At 39.5% G+C, this 22,336-nt stretch overlaps 1 protein-coding gene across 8 annotated transcripts in view; it reads left to right on the plus strand.

The window, feature by feature from the left end:
- Positions 1-6: 6 nt before the first annotated feature.
- The window catches only part of SYTL3 (synaptotagmin like 3), a 33,716-nt gene continuing 11,386 nt past the window's right edge, over positions 7-22,336 (plus strand). Inside the window, exons 1-13 of one of the 8 annotated variants that reach the window (XM_053382274.1) lie at positions 7-99; positions 1,750-1,908; positions 3,469-3,698; positions 5,920-6,392; positions 7,171-7,380; positions 8,323-8,387; positions 10,990-11,044; positions 13,957-14,023; positions 15,154-15,226; positions 18,394-18,521; positions 19,049-19,186; positions 19,738-19,916; positions 21,623-21,725. In XM_053382274.1, coding sequence (XP_053238249.1) covers positions 6,283-6,392; positions 7,171-7,380; positions 8,323-8,387; positions 10,990-11,044; positions 13,957-14,023; positions 15,154-15,226; positions 18,394-18,521; positions 19,049-19,186; positions 19,738-19,916; positions 21,623-21,725 — 1,128 coding nt within the window. In that variant the 5' untranslated portion in view covers positions 7-99; positions 1,750-1,908; positions 3,469-3,698; positions 5,920-6,282. Of the gene's footprint in view, positions 100-233; positions 870-1,749; positions 1,909-3,104; positions 3,699-5,919; positions 6,393-7,170; positions 7,381-8,322; positions 8,388-10,989; positions 11,045-13,956; positions 14,024-15,153; positions 15,227-18,393; positions 18,522-19,048; positions 19,187-19,737; positions 19,917-21,622; positions 21,726-22,336 lie in introns of those variants that run through there. The other 7 variants (XM_053382279.1, XM_053382281.1, XM_053382280.1 and 4 more) reach the window with 7 other exon arrangements.

Raw genomic sequence — 22,336 nt, forward strand, 5'->3', positions numbered from 1 at the left:
CGTTGCTGAGCTACGCTCTCTCTTTATTCCCCCCCCCTCTCTCGCGCGCGCTTGCGCAATCAAGGGCGAGCGCGCGCGGTTTCCGTTGTTTAATAAGAGGTGTGGAAAATGCCCCCCCATCGCCGTTTCTGGGGGTTTTTTGCGTGTGGTTCGCGCTGAGCTGAGGAGCCTGCGCTTTAGCGACCGTAGGGAAGGGAGGATTAGCACACATTCGTCGCTTATTTTACTCCAGTTCCTCCAGAACTCCCCATCTTCCATGCTGGCTGGGCCTGCAGGTGCTTGAAGATGATACGTCGCCTCTTAATAGCCTTTTCTGCAGGCCCAATATATCCAGCTCCTCCAGTCTCGGAATTGTAGAGTGAGGAACCCAAAGGGACATCTAGTCTGACCCTCTGGAGTGCAGTCTTTGGCTCAGGGTTCCTCATCTCCGACGGTCACCCTCCTCTGGATGCCTTCTATTTTGTCAGTCACCTTAAAATGAAGGGTGCAGAAGGGAGGTCTGACCAAAGTTAATTTATAGATAAATTTTAAAAAAATTAAATAGAAATCCTTAACAGAAATGGAAGCAGCCAGTGAAATGGTATAATGGGGAATAAAGAGACTGCTGCTGAGCAGTGAACTGAGGGGGAGGTCCCAAAGCCCTTATCCAGGGGTGTCCCCTGGAGACTTCAAGGTCAGTACCATGGAGGGGAGTCATTGCTTCCTGGCCAACAATAACCAACATGTACCACTGAGATGTAGCAGCTCCCATGCCTCTGTTGTCCTGCAACATCCAGGGCTTTTTTTCAACCATAACTCACCGGACTCAGTTCCGGCACCTCTCAGGTGGGCACCATTGCCTCTATAAGAGAACAAGGGAGGCGTTCACGGTGAGTTCCAGCACCCCTTTTTCTAGAAAAACAACACTAGCAACATCCATTTGTAAATGTAAGGCCCTTGTCAACTCTTTCACTGCTTAGTACTGAAGGCTTTTTATCTGCCAGAATAGTGCACCACCTGACTGGCCACCACAGCAAAAAACAAAAACTGGATTTCAGGAGACACCATGTTAGAAGAGGCATTTTTATTTTTTTACAGAAGGAAGTGTCATCTTGTAAAATGGGGCCTTGTGCAATAATGCGGCACTGTGGAGAACCTGCATGGTGTTGGATGCCAACTCTCATGATCACCCCAGGCAATACAGCCAATGAACTGAGAGTTACAGTTCAACAATATTTTGGGAGCTGCAAATTCCCAATTCAGAATCTTAAAAACAAAGCTTTCAACCCTTCAAAACTATTTCCCCAATATATATATATTAAATCACATTTATGCTTATCGATTAACAAATAACTAAAAGTTATACATAAAATTGGTTTTTCCCCTCCCTATCATGCTATCTTGGCAAAAGAGTTTGAAGCATTTCATTTGCCAGGATGCGTAGCTCACCCCCTCAGAGAGGGTAGATTACTATCTTGGCTTTGCTTCTCAAATGCTTCAACAGAAGTCTCCTCAAATGCTTCAAAAGAATTGCAATACTTCTCAAGAATCACAGGCTAGATGACAGTTCTTAATCCCTCCCATTTACACTCCTATTATTATTAATTAAATTTGTGCATTTATGCATACTCTGCATTTATGCATTTACTCTGCCTGAATAATTTGCAGGTTTTATAACAGGGCACCCTCAACTGCTTTTCATAAGCTTGCTTTTTTCTTCACTCTTACCTTCTTTCAGCCCTTTTAATTTCTTCCCTTTCCAACCCACAGCAGTTGGTGAGGGCAGTTTCTGCTCTTAGGCAACACTGCATTGCCAACATCTTCCAGAACTTAGTGCCTACCTAGCCCAAATTCTACAATGCAGGATTTAGTCAATGGCTGTGGAGAGATGCATACTCACTGTTAGGACACTGGAAGCTCCCTTCTCAGGTAATCTTTTATATATAGATAGATATAGATATTGCTGTTAATTGTTTTATTAAAAGCATACACATAAACAATCATAGTGCATATGTGCATGTTTTCCAAATAATTCAAATTCAGGATACAGTAAGCAAATTATACTCGTTACTATGGGTTTTCCTGATGTAAACATGGGGGAAGAAGTTTCCAAAAGGCTCTATTGAAGCTCAGGTGGTCTTCCTCCTTCTGACAAAGGGAAGCCAATTGTCAACAAAATGGTCTGTCTGTGCCACTCTCTGTGGAACTCTGTCTTGGTGCATCAGTTTTTATGGTAGTGCAAGCTGCCATACTTTATTTAAGCTAGCTTTTCTTCATGCTGGCTGGGACTGATGGAAGTTGTAGATCAAAACATCTGGAAGATACCAGGTTGGCAAAGGCTCTCTTAGTGGAAGGGCATTTGCATGTCTCTCTCCCAGGTTAAAACTAGGTTCCCCAAATACAGACTTTGACTAGTACTTAACTTCCTGATCTTTACCACCCGTACCAGCAAAGTGCTTGAGGAGGAGGGGAACAGACTTGGAGATGTCTGGAACATTCCCCTCCTTCCACATCCTTCCAACATTCAAGCACTTCAGTAGCCTAGGTAAGACTGAGGGCAATATCAGAGGCAAAATGTGAGGAACGAGAAGGTGGTGTGGGAAGCTAACCTTGCCTGTGGGCAAGATAAATCAATGAGTCAATGACTATTGGTCATTACGACTTCCAGATTCAGAGGCAGTATGCTTCTTGTTGGTTGCTGTGGAAAACAGAATGTTTGGCTATGGTTATTACAGATGTTTCGACAATCAAACACAAAGAAACACATCCAAAACAGGTAACAAAAAAAGCCGAGCTTGGCCTGGAATATGAATATTCTCTTTAAAAATGGAAAAGGTTTCTACACACATGAATATTTGGCTATTAAACTTCTGAAGCATATGTAATAAGATGAAATGGAACCTCCAATTCAGATATTTCTAGATTTGGGTTTGGATTGATTTGTACGTAATATTACCGTATTTTTTGCACCATAACACTCACTTTTTTCCTCCTAGAAAGTAAGGGGAAATGTCTGCGCGTGTTATGGAGGGAATGCCTACGGATTTTCCTCTAAAAACTACGTGCGTGTTATGGTCGGGTGCGTGTTACAGAGTGAAAAATACGGTACTTGAAAAATAGGTGAATAAAGCCTTCCCTTTGATAGCTTAAAAGCATTGGGGATTTTAAAATGTGCGTACTATTTATGCTGGTATTACTGGTACTGTATTTGTATTATTCATATTAATAATACCAGCGATATGTATTAATTATCATGCAGTCCACAGCTCCCTGAGATAGCTAAGCGGTCGGGGGGGGGTCTGTCATTTCTAGTAAATGCTCGCTCTGAATCTTGCGGAAGTTGAGGTTTGCAGTGTTGCACACATCTAACATAAGCGAGTGACACAGAGAGAAACCACGTGAAAGTATCATACTTAATGGCCACTACTCTTCCTGTTAGCTTAGGGGTTTCATGTACACTTTAAGAAAAAACATTGTCTTTTCTTGCAGTGAACTGTTTCCTCCCAGACCACTAAGGCATTATTTAAAGACTCTCTTTGATAGCAGACTGCATTGGTGGCAGTTACTTCCAATGCAGAGGGCTGTAGGATCATATGATGATGTGCACTGAAGTATTCTGTGTCAAACTTCAGTCCAGGAAGAAGGAAACGGAGAGAAAGAAGATATCATTGTTTCTTCAGTAAAACTAGCATCCTGCATTTCTTCTATGAAAGTAAAAGGTAAGTCAGTGTTTGCTAAAGGTAGGCATAAAAAAATGTTAAAATGTTTGCAAGGCAAGTGCCTTGCATTCCTCTCTTATTTGTGATTATTTGCTGTGTTTCGTTCCCCTAGCAGATAGGACACATTGATCTTTAGGGGTTATTGAATTGGAAAACACCCTATCTCAAATTATTTTAGACATTTCTATTGCTTTAACATTCAAAAACTGGTGAATGTAAATAAATAAGTTCTATTATTGCTGTGTATCTGTTTCTCAAAGCTATGTAAATATGTAAAAGATGCCTCTGAATTTCTGCCATTAAAAGATGGAGATTTATTTCCTCCTGGTAGCATAGCATGGACTAATCTATTGTGCAACTTTTATTCCTTCCTCTGTACTGTATATTTAGCTCTCTTAACACTGCACACCCCAAACCTTATACTTTGAGTAACCCCGTTCATGTGTATGTGTCTATAGTAAGTAGCCTATTGTTCAACATTGTATCTTTTGGTGTGTCCAAGATAGGCAATTTTTCTGTGTTAAGCCCAATAAACATCTCAGAGAAGGATGTATGACACTGGGATCTTTCATGAAGGCCTTGCTTTCTAAATGTTAAGTTTTTGGATTTGTAGTATGTCGTCTTATAATAAGCTGTGCATAAGATCAATGTGTGTAATGCATTTTGAACTTTTTATTGATCCTTTGAACAGTTTATTTATTATATAAAATCATACTACAACTATAATTCCAGTGACTTTACATTTAGGTGTAATTAGACAGAGACACAATTCCATCAGAGTTAGTCCTTCACCAGCTTTTCATCTTATGTTGTGTGTGAATGTCTTGCTTGCTTACACACTAATTGCAATATATTGTCATGGTTAAGCATGTGGTCCTAAACCCAATTGTTTTTGATGGTGCAGCAAATGCTAGAATATTTGCTTAATTTTGCAACATGTTTTAATATGCTTTTTTGGCATTGGGAGTAAACTAATATCCCCCTCCCAACTGCAGAAAGTAAGTGATCTGCCTTGTTTGGCCCTCAGTGCCAACATCAATCAAGGCACTGAACTATCTAGTTTAAATTAACTTGCATGGAGGCAAGACCATAATCTGCTTTTGTCAGACTCAATGCACCTGATCCCTCCCACATCCTACCCCTAAATTCTTGTGCCTCCTCTGACTTTGTAAGGAAGGACTCCCTACAAAGTCCTTAAACAATAGCAGAACATCAGGTGAGTGGCATTTCAGTCAGTTGCAATCTATTTTTCACTCATTTGGGGCAAGTGAGAGTGGGGCACAGTCTCTCCAAAATCCATTCACAACTGCCTTAGGCTCTTGTTTAAAGTCCTTCTGGTTTTTGATTGTGTCATCTATATGTCCAAATGAGTTTTCCTGTTCATTTTGTGTCTGCACAAAGTGAAACCATAAGCTGGTATTGGTGCATAATGCCTGAAACATCTTCTAGATTTGTGAGGGATGTGTGTTGCCCTAGTGATAAACTACACTGTTTTTTGCAAGACCTTTTTATCTGCCTCAACAGACACAAACTAGACATGATTCAGATGGCAGGCCCATTAGCTATTAAAGCCTATAAATAATTGATTGATAGTAAAGACTTACTTTAGAACATCTCGCCTTCACACCATACTAGTTTTACTTCCATGGGATAAAAGGTTCAACAGCTAGCAGTCAGAGGGCATCGTATTTCAATTAAGGCACATTTATCTTTGTGGTTGACTAGGAGGCAATCAACTGAATTTCATGAAACCTTTTATTATTTGGATTATTGTTATTCTCATTTTTCATTATCTTTTGCACAATCCACATAAGCAAAATGGCTTTTATACAGGCCTTTTTACACCAGGGTAAGTAACATGCTGATGGGCAATGGTGCTTATTGTAATGAGGCTGTTTGAAAGATGATGAATCATATTTCATAGCTCAACTGTGGCCCAAGCATACTATGAAACGATATGCTGACAGGATGTAGCTTTTGTTTTTCAGGAAAAGTAGGAGATAGTGATCTACTGCAGAATAAGAAAGGAGAAGTAGGTTGTTCTTTTTTCTGCATTCCTAAGAAATGCAATCCTAATTTCCTAATAGGAAATTTGTGAATTTAAAGCAATGGAGGTGGAGTTTCTCCCCCTTATACCTGCTGCTGCCTATCAGCTTGAATTATACCCCAATTTTCTTTGCAGAATGGTGGATCTAAGCTAAACCTCTTTCGTTTTTATCAGTTTAGAAACTACCAGCAGCAAATTGGGAGCCTGAAGCCATTTTATTTATACAAGACGATAAACTGCCTTCATCCAGCAAAGAAAGTGCCTTCAGCAGGTGATGAGACTGAAAATTATGGCATATATGGAAAAGGGTTCTTTTCCTCTCCCTTCCACCTTATGACACAATTCAAATGTATCTCTGATGAAAGATGTATGCAAGCAGTTAAAGGGACTCATAGATCTTTTGGTTGCTGAACCCTGCCCCTAGCTTTAAGCTCCAACGTTCCTTGGTGGGGGTGCTGAAGAAGATTAAAATTCTTTAAAAAACAAAACAAACAGACAGACAAACAAATAAAAACCTTCTAAGAATCAGAAGAGAAAATGACTCAGGAACTTGACCTCGGCGTACTAAAGGGATTGGAACGACAAGTTGTTTTAGATGTCCTGAACCGTGATCAGACGTTGAGGAAGGTGGACGAAGAACGAATAAGGTATGTGGCCATTTTGGAATACAGCGTGCCATTGCATCTCCCTGTTTTATTTACTTCTTTTCATCTATTCTTTCCTAAAATCTTTTTCTCAGCTTCTTTGTTAGACCATTCTAGTGATTAAATTCTAGATTACAGTAAATACTTTGCAGGAAGAAATTTATTGAATGGCTTTGTCATGACTATTCTTAGAATAGTTTTGTATATTCCCTACTCCATGCACTAAGGGTGTTTTCAGATGGGTGATTATTGTTCATGTTCCTCATGCATGCAGCTCCCCTCCCCCACAGCATTCATATGATGCTGACATTAAAATGTGAGCATATATTCCAGTCTAATCCAGATGTATCTTTCACAGCAAGCGCATAGAGTCGACCTGCTAGTTTTTTCCCAAGTTCCTGCCAAGGGCTCTTAGAAAGATTTGTAAAGCAATTATGATGTTTCAGTATGGTAGGAAGGTTCACTAGTAAATTCCTCCAACCCCCTCTTTAAAATTAAGGTGGTTATCTAGGAAAGCAACACAGAAGGAAGTCTCACTCATCTCCATAGGTCAGCCAGTTATTTCAGCATGGTATTATATTGTTTAAATGTGGTGGAAGGTGAAATTACAGGTTAACCTCTTGTTTTTGGTTTACATTGGCTATTCAAATTACAGCGTATTATTAATGAAAGTGAATTCATGCAGCTACTTAAAGACTGCAGTGTGAACAATTGTTCATTTTTTTCACTCCCAGCTGATAAAACGTGTGCATATTTATTTATTTTTTCTGGCTGAGAACAGGAAACTGAAGCTGCAGCTGCAGGAACTTCGATGGAAAGGGACAAAAACCACAAACCTGGAATATAAGTCTTGTGCCCGCTGTCAGAAACCTCTTGGAGTGCTAATCAACAGAGGTGCAGTGTGCAATGGGTGCAGTCACCAAGTATGCTCCAGATGTCGCATCACTTTGAATCGCTACCTGTGGAAATGCACCGTCTGCTACGCTCATGAGTGAGAAATTCTAGAGAAATTGCTCAGTAATATTTGCGTTGTGGGTGTTTATGCCTTAGTTGCATATGTCTTGAGGATAGGGTCTGTAGGAGTTTCACAGCAGCCCTCTGCTATCAAGGAAGAAGGAGGCAGAGGCAGCATATACTTTGGTGGGGAGTAGGACAGTGTGGTCCAATACACAGCCAGAGGACCACATGCAGCCCTCAAGGGCTTTTTTGGAGGCCCTTGGCAACATTTCACACACACACACACCCCACAGCAGCCCTCCCACCACCTTCCCAAAGCTGGGTAAGCAAAGTGCTAGGCTTTGGGAAGGAGACCTGAGGGCTCTGTCAGGGTCTCTCCACCTTCCCAAAGCTTAGTTAGCGCTTCTCCAGCTTTGGGAATGAGGTGGGAGGGCTCTAGAACTCTGCCAGAGCCTTATATCCTTCCCAAAGCCCAGCCCCAGCACCTCACTTATCCAGGTTTGGGAAGGTGGTGGAAGGGCTAGTTAGGGGGGCATCAAATTTTGGGCTCATCTCCTCCCTCTGTGTGACAAGGCAGTGTCTAAGGAGGTTCACACAGAGGGCACACTGGCAATATTGTTGTGGAATTAACACACAACACTTGGTAGTCAGAGCCATGGGACTCCTTTGCATGCACCTTCAGTAGGATGGGAGTTGCTTTCCTGTAATGTAGTGTATATTTGAAGCCTGGAACCACATAGGTCTTTTTCACATAATTAAAAAATGAAATGAAAATAAAAGCTAAGATTCTCAGAAAGTTGACTTCTATGCCCAGTACCAAATTCTATGGGTTTTCTATTCTTGTGCATAATCTGGAATGTCCTTTTGGGTTATGTAACAGTTGAGGTTCCAATGCTGCAATGATGGAGTTTTTGTGACGAGCCTACAGGTGATTTTGAAAATCCTTCAGTAAAAGGTTCAAATATTTGTTTTGCAGGGAACTTAAAGTGAAAGCAGGCGAGTGGTTCTTTGAGCAGCGATCAAAGAAATTTCCAGCTGAAGGTAATGCTTTTAAAAAGTAGGAATCTACACTATTAAATGCAAGATAAATTGATGGTCTGTTATTTTTATTTCACATTTTGTTCTCTTAGGAAGATATGTATAATCTGAAATAAGTAATAGTAAGTAAATAAATAAGTAAGTAAATATATATATGAGCACATAACAGTTACCTTTGGCTACAATGTAGAAGTATTTAGGGGCCTTTAGGTGCCAGGCATTAATGTTCCTCTTCAACCAGGCCTTAGGCTGATTAGCATCTGATACCCTTTTAGATGTGTTGTGGGAGTGAAGGGGTTATTTATTATGTATTTTGTTTGTGTTTTTCATCTCGTATTTTTGTGTTGTGAACTGCCTTAGTCTCTATGGATGAAGGGCATTATACAAATTTAATATAAAAAATAATTTTAACTAAGTACAATGCACTCTACCTTGGCTGTAAACTCTTAATAAGAATAACTGTTTCTTTTGAACTGATACTGATGCTGTGTTAAATTGCAGGTTCAGATACTACTCCTTCTTGGCTTTTTGTTGTATTAATGAGTCCTGAAGTGGTTAATTATTATATATATTATTAGTGCCATTTTAAAAATGATTTGTAATGGATTTACAACAGAAAGTTCATCTGCCCATATGTCAACATTTTGTAGAATTCAAATGAAACCGTTAAACGGCCTCACCAATAGTTTTCAACAGAGAGATGTTGCTTTCTTTGCCCTAGACTAGAAAATGAGACAGAAATGTATAGAAAAGAAAATGTGATATCATTCTACTGGAATTTATTTCTATTGGTGAAAGACAATCTGAGTGCTTGGCTGGTAACTATAATTTGAAAGCATGCTGAAGCTGATCCAGTTAAAATCTGCAGCCCTGCACATGCTTGGGTTGCATAAATCAATAGAAGTCAGTGGAATTCAAACTGGCTGGTTTGGGTGCAGGATTACAGCCAAGGGAATAAATGTTCCCAATTTGTGACTCTCTTGGAGCAGGAATAAATTAACAGTGATGAACCAAAATTATAGCTGTTGTTCTCTGTTAATTGCCTCTGTGACCAATCAGTCCATGGTAATTCCTTCAAAGACAACACAAACTTATGACATAAGTGGCACAATATTTCAACAGGAAACTTTAGAAACTAGTACTGTCAGTTAGACGTTGTTGTTGACTGAATTGGATGTGGGATCTTCTGCACACAAAGCATGCAGCCCCTCAATCTGCTTTGGAGGGTCTCTCAATTATATGGAACAGATTTTGAGTTAGTGGGGGCTACAGAGGAGAAGAGTGGGAAGTTCGTTTGCACAAGTGGAACAGATCAGCATTGGGTACAACCCATAAGAACACGTGCACAGTCTGCTTGTTTCTCATTTCATTTATTTAATGGCCTCCAACCTATGCTGGCACATGAGGAAGGGCAGGAAGTGGCCTTTAGACATAAGATAGTGAATTAAGAGCAGCGGCATGCTTGCAACAGGGTTCTTGTAAAATATGCAAGCACTTCCCTATTTGCTGGCATAACGTGGCCTGAAATATCAGGCAGTCATTGTGAGAAAATATTTTTTATCAACAATTTTGTTGATTGTGCCAGAGACTTACTTTATACAGTGTTAATAATTGATCTATTGCAGAATTATTATCTTTGTAAGTAGCTGTAAAAGCATATTGAGATTAATGCATATTGAGATTATTGAGATTAATATATATAATATATTATATAATATATATATATGTGCACAGGGCATTAATATATATATATTGCTCTGTGCAATTCATCATTTGTTACATGTGATTGATGACAGAAGGATTGCTTGCTCTTAGTTGATTGTCCACCATTTTATAAGCAGAAAGATTATTTTGGTAATTAGTTATACAGGTTGGGTGATAGCCAATGAAGTCATACTCTGAATAGATCGATTAAAACCAACAAACCTAAGCCAGTTTAGTTCAACAGGCCTACGTGTCCCTCCCCCCCCTTATGTGGGAGTTACGTTCCTGCACACAAATGAAATTGTATAATGACAGGGCGTTTTCAGAGGTGCTTCCCTGTTTGTGGCATACCCTCCCTAGTGAGGTGCATCTTTTTCTGTCAGTGTTAGCTTTCAGGAGGAATTTGAAGACATTCTTGTTTACTCAGGCATTTTGCAGGTGAAGAATACTGTTTTTGGCAACCCAGAGATCATTGAATGAAATAATAATTTTAATTGCAACTATTTTAGAATGATTTCCCTGTTTTAGAATCCTTTTTTAAAATTGCAGATGTGTTTGCCACCCTGGGCTCCTTTGGGAGGAAGGGTGGAATGTAAATTCAATGAATCAATTAAATTTTAAAACTATTGTTGTGCTGCTTGTATTACTGAACTTTTCAGCTGTAATTTAAGTTTCTACCATCCATTATTGTACATTGCTTGAATCAATACCAATAACTAAATGTAAAACTACATTTTTCTAGATGGTCACAGAATCTCTTGAGCACTTTTAAGGGTTGGCGAAATTGAAGTATATTGACAACAATAAATGACAGAAAATTGTGACAAAGAACTGGTTTGTGAATAGAATATTATTGCTAGCAAATGACCTTGATGGGGTTTTTCCCCCTCTTGCTTCACAGGTAGATATGAAACTGCTGGGGCAAAGCTCTTGGACTCTTATCAAGCACTACTAAGGTAAGGACAAGAAGGTGAGCTTGTCCTAGAGAGGTGGATGCAGTACAAGGAGTGTATTGTGCAGTACAAAATAATCTGCCCCCTGAAGCTACCTGCAGATGCCAAGGTTTAATTTTAAAAGCTTGCAATAGAACAAGCAGAAATCTAAAACTAATTTTGGTGCTTTTGCTATGCTTTTAAAACAAGTTAGCATAGTACAAAACCTAGTAGGGGCTGAGTATTGTAGTGGTTAGTGTATTGGATTAGGACCTGGTAAACCAAGGTTCAAATCCCAATTCAGCCATGAATCTCGCTGTGTGACCTTAGGGCAGTCACAGTCTCTCAACCTAGCCTACCTCACAGGGTTGTTGTGAAGATAAAATGGGGAGTGGAAGGACCATGAATGTCTTCTTGGAAGTAAAGTAGGGTATAAAAGTAATAATATAATAAAAGCAAGACTGTCACCAAAAATGACATTCCCATGTCAAGTTAGTTACTCAGTTGGGCTCTAAGGTGCTACTGGAAGGAATTTTTTTATTTATTTTATTTTATTTCCATGTCAAGTTATCTACTTGCTGCCTGTAATGTCTTGTACAACTTATCCCATGTCTTATTGTCATTACTTGGTATGTTTCCCTGCCACTCTCAGTAGGCGATTATGCGGTAGAATCACTTGATTCTGTTAGGTCATATAAGGCAAGTTGCACTAGATGTTATGGAGGAAGAAGAGGGACCTTAGTGCAGGGCTGCCATTTTTGGTGGTAGCCCCCATATTTTTCTTAGCATGTAGTTGCACCCTTCAGACCAGTCAGCTTGTGCTCCATTTGGGTGTATGTTCATCAAAGTCCCACCGTACAAGCAAGCCAAGTACTGTCATGGAGGCTGTGATATTTATTGAGATGCTAGTGAAGCAGCAGTCAGTTTTTTGATAGGTAGCAAAGGATCTCTTGCAGCATCTCAGAAGTTCTGTGACGGAAGGCCCAGATCATGAGCAGTCACTGACAATTCAAAACTTGTGTGCAACACTGCAAAGATTATGGGAGGCATCTATTGGATCACACATCAGTGGTTTGGGACAGCAAAATGTCCTGGTTACATTCTCATTGCTTTCTATGATTTTTTTTAAGGGGGTCTCAGAGTGAGAGTTTTGTTCAGTGGGACAGGCAAGCCTGTTATATGGGCTCACTTTAGCTACAGTGGTGTAGTCAATCCTGTATCTAATTAGCAGGCCTGCCCAACCGGTTGATCGCGATCTACCAGTCAATCATGGGTTGTCCCTGGTCGATCCTTGTTGATCACGTGATCTCCAGCGATTGACCAAAAAAACCCCAACTCAACAACTCTGATCTCTCTCCCTAAATCCTGGGGAAGACCAGCATGGAATTATGCCAGCTTTCCTTTGATCCTAGTAGGCTTGTGATAAAATTACAGCCATGCCCATCCAAAGCTCTGCCTCCCTCAATATTGCAGTACAGCCAGATACCACTATGTGGCACTGTGGTATGGCTTCTAGGGGTGATCACATGGGGAACTGCCGTGCTCACAGTGTGGTGGAGCAGGGATTCCCACCCCCACCTGTGCTGCCAGACCGCTAGCTGTGACCTCACACATTAGTATGGTGGCCCTTAACCCTGAGACAGATTAAGTGGTTTGTTAATTTTCAGTAAAATCTTGCTCAATGCCTTGCTCTGCTGAAAGAATAAAGGTTAAAAGTAAATACCAAGACTGTCAGGAATGTGACAGACAAGCAGCAAATATGTTGTAGGGGGAATGCTTATTGAATGTTTAAGTTAAGCATTAAGGCTGAAAAGTCACTTCTCAGCAAAATGCTTAACTCTGCATGTAACTTCGGCCCTTAGTTGATGGTAAATATCACAGGATCTGCCTTAGTTCTCCTGAATAAATATTTGGTAGATTCCCTTTCCCACTATTTTAAAAAGATTTCATGATATAATATAAAGCAAAACCTTTTTTATTATTCAATGTAATACAAAATAATCAAGAGAGGGTATTTTTCCTTATTTTTCAATGTTGTTAATCTCAGAATGTTAGTTGTTCCCACAACTTGCTAATAAAATTTGCTTTGCTCAGTTTTGGGGTATTTTCCCATGACTTAGTCTACAGAATTATTTATACTGTCAAAATATACAGAACCTGTGTCCAATACTGTGATAGTATACTTCATTTCACAGTCAATAGACACAGCAGATTATCTAACGGATCTCATCTGTTTCGGAGGTTAAGCTGAGAGGGATTTGTAGTATGACAAGTTTTGTCACCTCTGATATGAAATTCATTTTCTAGGAATGTCTGCCTTTCCCCTGGTTATTTTCCTTTCATATTTAATCTCTACAATTATTTATTACCATGGTTTTTATTATTATATTAAATGATCAACATGATAAAGGGAATGATAAGATAGTGTGCTTACAAATTCGAGTTACTGTCCTTTCATATTCCACCTAATTTATAAATTAATATATTCCAGCATTATTAAATACAAACCATAAACCATATAAGTATAAATTTAAATGCCAATAAGTATTGTTTAAACATTGTTAAAGAAATACTACTGTTACCTACTATAGCAACCTTTAAAGCATCCAATTACTTCTAACATAATCTGCTTTCTGTTTTATACACGTAAACAATTGATTAATTTTGCAGCCATCTCTGTTCCCTAAAATAAACTTATTTACCCTTTACATTAAATATAACATTGTTGGTCTCTAATGTCTAGTGCTGTTCTGCTTTGATTGATTTTTGTGATTATTTTTTGCTATTATATTTTTATTGATTTTTTTTGGTGATTGATCTCTTTGAAATGGTGGTTGATGGGTTTTAAAATGGAGTATAGGAGATATAGCGAATACAGTATGTCAGAAATGAACTTACATCTTTATGGTAAAATTCTGTTCTCCTTAAATTCTCAGTAACATATCAGTGGTGCCTCCAACTCCCCCTCCATTTGCTGAATCCACAAGTGAACATAATACAGTGGTAATGTATACTTCTGTCTTTCAATTCAATGTGGCACCACATCTTTTAGCACAATTATTCCCTTTTAGCACATTTTCTTTTAATTTTTGTTTTCCTGACAGACTTGTGCCATTGAGTGCATTTTATGTTTTTCAGAGTGCAGTCCTAAACGCACTTACCTAGCAATAAGCGCCACTGAACTCGTTTGTTAGTTTTCTAGATAAATATGAATGTTTTTGAAATAGGGATGATTGAAGAAGGTTGACTCGGTCCTATTGTACACCAGTGGCAAGGAGCAGAAAACTGGCTGAATGGCTGTTAAGGCTGCAATCCTATATTGTCTCATTTGGATGTAAACACCATTGAATTCAGTGGGACTTGTTTTTTAATGGGCACATATAGGACTGCAATACAGATTACTTTTGTTTCTTTATAAGCCACCAGGATGTGTCTTGCACCAGATTGCATACCTTTCGGCAACTGGTAAAGATATACTTCTTTACCCGGGCATTTGGGTGGGTGCATTGTTTTCCCCCTCCTGCTGTACTGTTGTTTTTGCCATTCAGAGGATTTTGTCAATTTTTCTGGTCCTTTAACTTACTGATTTTAACGAAAGCTGTATATTTTTTAAAAAATGTGGTATCTTATGTAATTTGCCATGGGACCATTCAGTGAAGGGCAGGCTATATGTACAAATAAGTAAATATATCAATAAATTACTGCCCCAGCAATCAGAGTAGAAGTTCAATCAGTGTCAAATAATCTCTCTGCAGGGTTTCCCATACCGAATCTTGAACCTTCTGCATGCAAAGCAGATGATCTACCACAGAGCTGCAGCTCTTCACCTAAATATGTTCCATTTGATAAGCTACTTGCTTTTATTTGTAACATCATTATAGCATATTTTGTGCTGTGTGGTAGATAGAAAAGGATTGAACTGACCTGTGTGTCCTTTTTGCAAACACAGACAGCTCAAGTCATGCCAAAACATTTCCCTTAATTGCTTAGCTACGGATATGATAGCTCTATTTGCACACATACACTTTTTTTTTTTTTTGGTAGGCTTCTCAGAGCATGTGACTTGAGAAGCCTTGAAAACACAACTCCTTCTTTTATCACTTTTATCTTTTTATTTTCACCCTGTATTGCAGGAACTTGACCAGAGTAAAAGTTTCCACAGGTCTATGGAAAATCTGTTTCTGACATTTACATCACATATAAAAAGTAAGTGTTCTTAAGGACTTTGCTATTCTAAAGCAAGCAGCAAAATATTTCAGCTTGAGAGGACGGGTCAGGCCATTTAATGGAAAGCAGAGGGGAGAATCCAACCTCTTCTAAGTAGAGGAGTTGGTGGTTTTTTCTCCAGGGTCCACAAAGGGAAGCAGCTCCCCATGTCAAACTTTTGAAAATAACAGGCACACTTGCTTCTGATTCCAGTACTACTTACATTGTGATCCTCCCACATTGTGTTTGGAACATGCTGGCTATTTTTTAATTGCTTAAGGTGCAGCTTGTTTATTTATGCTCTGAAGTATTCATTCAGCACCTTAATTTTAGCGAAAATAACAATGAGGTTTTCAAAAGTTGAAAACTATTCCAGGGAACATTGTTTGGTGACAGCATGGACGCCAGTCCATTGCTACTGTATATAGCCAGCTTCTGCTGCAAGCTGGCAAAAGTGATTTACTTGAGTTCAGTCCTCAAGAATAGATTGCACATCTGACCCAAATACTCAGTTGATTTCAACTTCACTAGTAGAGCTAGTGAAGTGGTAAGTCTGTACCTTAACTGTATGACATAATGTTGCAAGTTGGAGGCCGACATGATTGAATTCCTCTCCATAATCGAACCTCCTCCCCACCCCACCCCAAATGTATGCAGAAAGCTAAATACTGGGGAAATGGGTTCTTTCCTAGATTTCTTCCTGGCTATCAACATGATGGCTGCATGGAATTTCCAGATTCAGAGGATCTATAGCTTGGAATACCAGTTTCTGTTGTTCTTAAACCCTGCATGTGAACTTACAAGAGGCATTTGGCCAGCAGGATACTACAGTAGATGGGCCTGTGATTTGATCCAGCAGAGTTCTTTTGGTCCTGAAATGACATTTTTCTATGTATGTATGTATGCATGTATATGTACACACACACACACAGGAGGAGCATTTAATCACGATGTGAGAACTGGGCCTTAGTTGTGCCTACTTATTGCTAGATTGCATACCAAGGCCACCACGGTTTTGGCTTAGTTTTGGTTTCGTTTTAGCAGTTTGAAAGGATACCAGCGCAAGTAGATAAATAGGTACCGCTGTGGTGGGAAGGTAAACAGTGTTTCCGTGCACTCTGGCTTCTGTCACGGTGTCCCATTGTGCTGGAAGCAGTTTAGTCATGCTGGCCACATGACCTGGAAAAGCTGTCTGCAGACAAACACTGGCTCCCTTGGCCTGAAAGCGGAGATGAGTGCCACACCCCATAGTCAAATTTGACTGGACTTAACAGTTTACCTTTACCTTACATTGCCTTTTGTACCTGGAAAGCTTTGTCCCACTTCATTTTCAGAAAAAATAAATAAATGGCCTTGTGCATACCCAGGAATAGGTGTGCAGGTACTGTACAACACACACACGCTTTGCATAAACCAAGAGGACCAGCTAGAACTCGGCCAACCCTTTCTGTTGCTGCATCTCTTACATGATAATGAAAAATTGATAATGGAGGACAAGCTGTTTTTCTTAGTGTGGGGTTTTGGGGTTTATTTTTTATTTATTGGTCAAGTAATCTAAGATAAACTTCTGGGGAAGCCCAGGTTCTGTGGAACACAGGTTGAAAACCACTATGCAATGTGACCAGTGCTTTTTTCTGGGGGGACACGGGGGTACTCATACCCCTAAATATTTTGTGAATCTAGGTTTGGCCTCATTGAGGGGCAGTATTTCAATATGAGTAGGAAAATGAGAGTACCCCTAAGCATTTTTTTTTAGAAAAACACTGAATGTGACCCATATGTATAACTACCCTATGCGTAACTTGAAAACTTACAGAAGGTACTACTGCAGTGTAATGACAGTTAGCATTATTCCTGTTTTCAGTACTCCAGACTTGTTGTGCATCAAAGTTGTCAGTAACAGAGAACCCCTTTCTTGGAAGGACTGTGTTCCACTGAAATGGGACTAACTTCTAGCTGTGTTGTGTTCAAAGCTGAGGTGACCTCATGTGATGTGTTCCAGCCAGTTTCTTCAAATGTAAATTCCAATGCTGTCCTGTAAATTAAGATTGCATATATGCTTCTCTAAGGCTGCATATATCCTGTATCTTAGCACATTCAAAGCCCATTTTTCTTCTCAAAGAATTCTGGACACTGTAGACTCACAGAATTACAATTCCCAGCAACCTTTAACAAACTACAGTGTCCAAAATTCTTTGAGGGGGGAAATGTGCCTTGAATGTGCTTGAAAGGTATAGCGCATACACAGCCTAAGAGCATGTCTGGAACAAGATTTCCCCTCCCTGCAATTGACATTTTTATTCATTGTTATAACAAATACAGGAGCTTGCTGTAGAAAACAGATTGTTGGACATAATACACTTTCTGCTCTCCCACTCATTGGTTCAGTTCTATAATCAATTCTGTATTTTGTACTTCAGTATATTTAAGCTCTTTTCCCGTATCACCCATGTTGGAAATGTCAACAGAGCATCAAACAATATCTCACCTTGTGTTTTTGTGGAGAGGCTCTAAGCAGAAGCTTTTATATGCTGCTCCACCAGCAGCAGCTGCCCCTCAGCTTCAACCCACCTTATCGGCACAGACAGTGAATAATAACTAAACAGACATGTTTCATTTCCTACAGGAGATGATCAGATTTGGCTTAACTGTTTGTGTGTCTCATGGGCCATTTACTGCAAGCAATGGGTAAACAAATATTGATTGTTATAAAGGGTAATGATGGAATGGTTTCATAAGTCAGACATGACTCAGAATTTCCTTTCTTTTGTGGACTTAAAAGCGCTCAAGGCCCTGTCTTCCAGTATCAAAATGACATGTAGTCTCTGATATTCTTTGTGACAAGGACAGTATTACAAAGAATGAAATAATGTTATTCACCTATATGGGACTAATCCTAGGGGAAATATGGGTATTGTACATTCCCAGTTTATGGCAATACTTTGATTTCTTTATTAGCAGGTTTATATCAGGTCTTGAAAACTTGACCCTTCCTTCACACCTCAATTTTGTGTGTGCATTGTATCATAAATATCAGCCATGCTTTCAGTTATGAATCTAATCTTTTGCATAGTACAAAGTAGTTTACAAGACAATAGATGAACTTCATAAACTGAGTATGTTCGATGGGTTTTTTAATTTTTTAATTCTCCTTTTATTAATTCTAGAAATATCAAAGTCCCAGAATGATATGACAGCCGAGAAAGGGTTGCTAACAACAGATTATGGGCAAGCAATGGATCCAAAGAAGGAGAGGAGAAGCCTGTCTGACACTGCCATTGATATTTCATCCAGGGTATTTGGTTGGATTTACATTCAGTATATTTTAAAGGACTGTTTACAAGCAAATATACACACAGGGCTTAGCTTTCTGCACTTGAAAGTAAACTCCAAATTCTGCTCCCGTAAAACACAAAAGATTCTTTGAATTGAATAAAATACACATAGTTTCTCCTTTCTTGATTGTGATGATTTTCTGTTTTTAGTTCCATATTTTTTGTATAATTGGGAATTACTTGTTTTACTTGCCTTCCCACCAATTCCCCCAAGGCTAGTGAATGTAAATCAGAAGAAATGCCCATGTGAACTGCAAGTTGCCCTATGAACTTTAGTGGAGGGGTAACCATGGTTGTAAATGAATATCTTTGCAAATCTGTGTTCCTCCATTGAAGTGCATGGGGAAATCCTTTGAAATGGGAGAATACACTGCATGTGTGCATGTCTTGTACCTGCTGCAATTTGCTGGAGTGGGCAGCTATTTTCAGAGAACAGTTACCGTAATTGAGGAAGGTAATAGAGACCCATTAGTACATCTCTCTACAGGTAAATGATGCCCCAAGTCTTCAACGGCTCGTAAGTGGAGATCAAGGTGTCAATGGAGTTGCTGCCAAAAGGAAATCCAGTGAAGAGCTGATTCCATCCAGTGCCATAAGTGACCTATTTTCTTCAGGAAAACTAAGTGTAAGTAGTGATCCTGTTTTCAATCCTATGTTCACTACGGAAGGAAATATGCAAACAGCTTAAGGGAAAAGTAACTCTTAACCAAAAATTCTGTGACCAAAAAACTCAGTTAAGGGGGGAAATTATAGAAAAAGAATTTAAGAAAGTTATAGATATTACACACACACACACACACACACACACACACACACACACTCACACACTTCTTCCTTAACTCCCTTTTTTGTCACTGTGTTAGATTATAGAATTTAGCAATTCACTGCTTGTAATCTAACAGTGGAAAATTCACAGAGGAATGCAGTGATGGTCTATATTGGACAACATAAAGCTTATCTTTGGAGAATTCCAGAAACATGAGGAATCTTACGATAAAGATGGCAGATGGGTGGGGTACAAATATAATAATAACAATAATAATAGCTGTTGTTATTAAAGAAATGAAGATGGTTGTAATATTTCAAGGCTCTTACAGTATCATGCACTGCCGTTAAGCCTATAGAACAAGCGATTATGTCTTTTTACATTGTATTAATTCATTTTCTTCATTACAGGGTAGTTTATTCAGCATTAACAGCACTTGCACTGAGGCTGGCAACTTTGAGCAAGCTGATGTCAGCGGTGACATAGAAGTTGCCATCAGATATCTCTTCAAATCTGGTATTTTAGAGGTATATATCAGAGCCTGCAAGAACTTGGCTTATGGAGAGGAGAAAAAGAAAAAATGCAATCCGTAAGTTTGTCTTTCCAAAGCCTATGGCATGAAATTCTGATACAAGTAAAATTGGGGCTTGAAGCTTTGACTCCTGCAAACATCCCTCCCTCCTTCTTTAGAGTGGTTGTCATTTTTCATATAAATGACTACCAAAAAGATGAGGTGGGATGACTGATAACTAAAGACTGTATGAAGGACAAGAGGCAAAGTGGGTCACGTTACTTCCAGGAAATTGGATTTTTATCAGGTAGAGTCTAGCCTGGACAAGTATCTTTGTGAGGATTGTTTAAGCTCAGAGAGCTTGAAAGCCCAGCCACAGACATTTTTACTTGGGCATAAGTTCCACTGAGTTCCATGGAGTTTACTCCGGAATAAATGCTTAAGATTCTGACTTTAATTGCAGGGCTGTAGTCATTTTGAACCTCAAGGGCCCTTTCTACTCTTTGACTATGCTGAAGCTAGGATTAAAACAAGATGTTTTGCTTTTTAAGAAGCATGTGTGTAATGAGTAGCACTTGAGCTTCATGTTAAGTCATGCTTTGAGCAGAATGAGGAAAGCATTCTGGAATTTCAGAACTGTCCTAACACTTTCCCAGGGTTTGGTGCTGAATCTGTTCCATTGCCAGATGATCAAACGAGCCCTTCCAAATGGACTTGGTCTTCATACATACCTACAGGCCATCAAGATGATCATAATGCAAGTGTAGATGGCTCTGAATAAGAGAAACAGGAACAAAAGGAAGTTAAATAAAGTAACAACAGATTCAGAAATTGACTTTGAATTGCTGAGGGGGAAATCTTTTTTTAAAAAAAACAAATCTGTAAGGGAGGGGGCAGGCTTAATAAAAGGTTTGTATGATAGTGCTGGGTTGAGTAATAGTGGGGAGTTCTGCACCTGCACACTTAAAAAAAAGAAACTCAGAGCTCCTCCAGATCAGTGGTTTCTGGTGTGTGAATATATTCTGCAACGTGGCACTGATGCAAGAAGATGTGCATTAGTGGTGACTTTATACTGGACTTTCCACACTTCATTCTGCTTTATTAGTTAGAATCATAGACTTGTAGAGTTGGAAGGGACCACAAGGGTCATCTAGTTCAGCCCCTTGCAATGCAGGAATTTTTTGCCCAATGTTGGGGTTGAACCCACAACCCTGAGATTAAGTCTCCTGCTGTACTGACTGTGTGTGATCCTGGGTGTGCATTATTGCCATTTAGAGGAGCCCTCTTACACTGTAGCTCAATGAAAGCAAGACAAAATAACAACCACTTTGGGTTATTTTGTGGTATGAAAAGTTACAGGAGTTCAGCAGGAAACTATGGGGTGTACAAGACTGGAAATGGAGCAGTATGTCTGCCCCAAAACGTTTGGCAGCATAAGCAGTATTAAAAGTGGGTTTGCATATAACTGCTCCAATAGGCACAAATCATCATGGATGCACAAGAATTCCCTCAGTGGTAGCTGGGGGGTAGTCTTCTATTCTTCCTCAGGTGCAAAAGACTACATTTTGAAGGCTCAGAAAATGTAATATTTATGGAACAGCTAGCTTGAGGGAATATATATTGATGTGTGCAGCTAACAATAAGCTGATAATGTAGAAAGGCCTAGAATGCTGCAAGGAAAACATATATCAGTAAATGCTACAGTAGATTAAGTAGTAGTGGTTTCATTTCCTCTCCCTCTCTTTCTTTGGCTCTTAACTGCTGTTTCCATCTCTGATTGCAAGGTACATCAAGACTCACTTGCTGCCTGATAAATCTTCTCAGAGTAAACGGAAGACCTCTGTGAAAAAGAACACATTGGATCCAACCTTCCAAGAAACATTAAAGGTACACTAAGCAACATTTATAATCCAGATTTCTACGTTCCCCACTCTCACCCTCGCTCTTGTGCACAGCTAAACTCCTGCTTTTAGTGGATCTAGAAGCAGAGCTTCCTGCGAAGGAGAGATCAATGGTGCTTAACTAAAAGATGAAACCACATATAAAATTGGTAGCAGTCATCCAGTTAAAGCATTTAAACAGTTCAGCAGTAGGTTAAAATAAACATTTGGCCCACAGTCCTCGCCTGAATGCCTTTGTGAAGAGATTGTGAATCATATCTCCAAAAGAAATTCCATTACTGAGGCATTGCCATGGAGAAGATCCTATCCTATAGCTCTATACGTGGGGCTGTGCCCATGAATGGGGCCATGAGAAGGGCCTTCCCTATATCTGGCCAAATAGGCAGATATAGGAGGAGGCTATCCTTTAAGTATTACTATCGTTAGTAACTTGAATTGAACCCAGTAGTGAATAGGCAGCCAGCACAACTTCTGAAGGATAGGTGTAATATGATTTTGACTGGTCATACCACAGAGTAGTCTAATGGCAGCATTCTGCACTAGCTGCAGCTTCTGAACCATCATCAATGATTGCACCATGTAGAACACATTGCAGAA

Source organism: Podarcis raffonei, chromosome 3 (genome assembly GCF_027172205.1).
Source record: "Podarcis raffonei isolate rPodRaf1 chromosome 3, rPodRaf1.pri, whole genome shotgun sequence".
Classification (NCBI taxonomy): domain Eukaryota; kingdom Metazoa; phylum Chordata; class Lepidosauria; order Squamata; family Lacertidae; genus Podarcis; species Podarcis raffonei.